The sequence below is a fragment of the Punica granatum genome, chromosome 4 (assembly GCF_007655135.1).
Source record: "Punica granatum isolate Tunisia-2019 chromosome 4, ASM765513v2, whole genome shotgun sequence".
Classification (NCBI taxonomy): Eukaryota; Viridiplantae; Streptophyta; class Magnoliopsida; order Myrtales; family Lythraceae; genus Punica; species Punica granatum.
Window position 1 is genome coordinate 19,044,310 of NC_045130.1, and position 3,527 is coordinate 19,047,836.

General features: G+C 38.4%; 1 protein-coding gene across 1 annotated transcript; it reads left to right on the top strand.

Moving 5' to 3' along the window:
* The first annotated feature begins 344 nt into the window (after nucleotides 1–344).
* LOC116202525 (pentatricopeptide repeat-containing protein At4g02750-like) lies at nucleotides 345–2,636 on the top strand. Its single transcript, XM_031534104.1, has one exon. The coding sequence runs from the start codon at nucleotides 375–377 to the stop codon at nucleotides 2,370–2,372; it is 1,998 nt and encodes a 665-aa protein (XP_031389964.1). The 5' UTR covers nucleotides 345–374; the 3' UTR covers nucleotides 2,373–2,636.
* Nucleotides 2,637–3,527: the final 891 nt, after the last annotated feature.

Consider the following 3,527-nt stretch of genomic DNA (forward strand, 5'->3'; position numbering starts at 1 on the left):
GAATATTTCACTTCAAAGTATGTATAATTTACTCAGAAATTTATCAGATTACTTTCTCTATTAGTAGTTTACTAAAAATTTGACGATGCGTTTGATTTCAGAGTTAAAGTAATTTTGATTTTGATTGTGGAAAAGGACAAAATATTGTATAGTGTATTGAGTTAAAGTTAAAATTTTTGACTTGGGAAATGTGTATTTTTGTTGTGTAGTGGGTTGAGTTAAAGTTAAAGTTAAAATTTTTGTAATTTTAATCCTGAAAACAAACGGGCCATGAATAACTTATTAAAAATCGGTGCCCATTGATTGCGCCATAAATCTTCCCCATGGAGGAAGTTGATAAATCTTCTCCATTGACGCGTATTATATAAACAACCATGGAATATCCATCATCATTCCTTGTTAACAACATCGTCACCGTCGTCATGCATCGCTTTAGATCTCTCCGCTGTCTTCATCAATTCAAAAATCTTCCCGCCAAAAATAGATCTACTCTGGACAGACATGTCCCCATAACCAAAACGAGACGCATTCCCGTTGCCGACAACGTAATCACTCCTCAAATTCCTAGCGATTCTGAAACCCGTGAGTTCAACATCAGGATCGGCAGACTGGGCTGCCATGGCAGAGTAGAAGAAGCACGGAACCTTTTTAACGAAATGCCTCGGCGAGACGCCGTCTCCTACGCCACTATGATCACCACCTACCTCAAAAACAATAACCTCGAGAAGGCGGAGAGCCTCTTTTATGCGATGTCTGGAAGCAACATTGTTGCTGAATCAGCGATGATAAGTGGGTATATACATGCGGGCCGATTGAGAGATGCCCGGAAGGTGTTCGATGAGATGCGTGAGAGGAATGTTTACTCGTGGACGAGTATGGTTTCGGGGTATTTCAGGAGCAGCAATGCCGACGAGGCTCGTCGGCTGTTTGACCAAATGCCAGTCAAGAACGATGTCTCGTGGACTACTGTGATTGTGGGTTACGCTAGAAATGGTCTGATCGATCAGGCTCGTGAGGTTTTTGATGCCATGCCTGAGAAGAACGTCATTGCTTGGACAGCAATCATCAAGTCTTACATCGAGTGTGACCATTTAAATGAAGCCGAGAAGCTTTTCAAAAAGATGCCACAAAAGAACCTATACACTTGGAATATTATGATCGCGGGGTTGATGCAGGATGCACGTAGAGTGGATGAAGCCACTCATCTGTTCAATTCAGTGCCTCAGAAAAATGAAGTTTCTTGGACAACAATGGTGACCGGTCTTGCTCGAAATGGAATGACTGAACGCGCGAGAGATTACTTTGATCAAATGCCTAACAAAGACATTGCGGCTTATAATGCAATGATCACAAGGTACATTGATCAGGGCCTCGTAATGGAAGCAAAGGAACTCTTCAATTCGATGCCGGAGAGAAATCTTGTTACTTGGAATGCGATGCTTGATGGGCTCGGTAGAAGTGGGCCTACAGGTGAAGCACTGGAGCTCTTGAACACCATGCTCTACTTGGGTTTTGTGCTGAATGAGACTACTCTAACTAGTGCGCTGACCTCTTGCAGAGGTTTGCCCGAAGTCATGCAAGTTCACGCAATGGTAATACCTAGAGGTTTTGATCAAGATGTTTCACTCACTAATGCTCTCATCGCGAAGTATTCTCATAGTGGGGACCTCCAATCTGCTAGGGTGGCCTTTGAGGATCTAAAGGCTAGGGATGTTGTTTCTTGGACATCAATGATTCTAGCATACTCGAACCATGGATGTGGTCTGCACGCGTTGCAAGCCTTTGCCCGAATGCTTAGGGCAGGAGAGAACCCGGACAGGATTACCTTTGTGGGGATTCTCTCTGCGTGCAGCCATGCAGGATTGGTTAGGAAGGGCAGAATGCTCTTTGATTCGATGAAAATTGCCTATGGTTTAGAACCAACAGCAGAGCACTACTCCTGTCTTGTGGACATTCTTGGACGAGCTGGAAAGGTAGACGAGGCTATAAAGGTTGTTAGTCAAATGCCTTGGTCTCAGAGAGATGAAGCAGTCTTAGGGGCACTTCTGGGTGCTTGTAGGTTACATGGAGATGGAGATGATAGGGTGGTGAATTACATAGGTGAGTCACTGATAGAGATGGAGCCAAGTATGGCAGGGAGTTACGTGTTACTGGGAAATGTGTACGCAGCAAGTGGTAAGTGGGATGAATTGGCACGAGTGCGGAAGAAGATGAAGGAGAGGAATGTAAAGAAGGTCCCTGGATTTAGTCAGATTGAAGTGAAGTGTGAGAATTCCGTCTTCTATGCAGGAGACCAGGCACATCCCGATATGGAGGAGATTTACAGGATGCTAAGGGAGAGGCTTGTCCCTGTAATGTGTCATAGGGGATGATCATGAAAGAACCTCATTGGTGTAGATGAATTTTATGAATATGCAAATTTGAAGACATGCGCTTGAGGTATTAAGGATTCAAGACAGACAGGAATCTGTCGTTCCAGAAATCAAAGATTGAAACTCGTCCGTTCTTTGAACATGTCTATAGTGTAAGTTTCGCAAACTTCTTATTCTGAAGCTCGTCGATGCAGTCTATCTTTCTATCTGTCTAGCTACCTAGCTACCTATCTTCTATCTATCTATATATCTATATATCTATTTCATTCGATGTCGGGGAGAGTATGATCTGAATTCCGTATTCTCGTGACTATGATTCATTTTCGTTTATTTTTTAATTATATTTTTAATAAATTCATTTTACTTATAATATATTATATTCGACTTTTGATGAATAAACGAACAAAAACAAACCTGTTTGGTTAAAAAAATTTTTTAACTCTACTAAACTTTTCTTCAATTCAACAATACAGTTATTACTATTTTCATTTTTTTCAATTTTTTTAACCATTCAATTCAATTTTTAATATTAAATTATCTCAATTATTTATTACTTTTTCCTCAATTCAATAACACAATCATTACTTTCTCTCAATTATTCATTATTTTTTCCACAATTCAACAACACAATCATTACTTTCTCTCAACTATTCATTATTTTTTCATACTTTTTCTCATAATTCAATAACACAATTATTACAAACCAATTAAAATCAAAACTCAACTCAACTCTAAAACCAGACACAACCTAAGTGCGTTCACATTGTTATTTCATTCTATTCGGCAAATAAATTCATTAACGATGAAGTAAGTAATAATATTATAAAATAATATATTAATATACATATTTACTTAATAATGAAGTAAATAATATTAATATGTATGTTTATTTTTTGATAAGTTTTACAACAAATTAATCTTCATAATTTTCGTTGTAAAATTGATTGGCAGCATACTTGATTAAGCGGGTGATTTTCTCGAGTAATGTGAATCCCATTCTAGCCCTCTGGGGCAAATGTTCGAATCTATTATGATATCTAAGAAAGTACGATTCGAATTTCGTATTCGTGTGACTGTGATTTGTTTTCATTTATTTATTAATATAATTTAATAAATTTATTGTAATTATAATATATATTATATTCGACTTTCGAT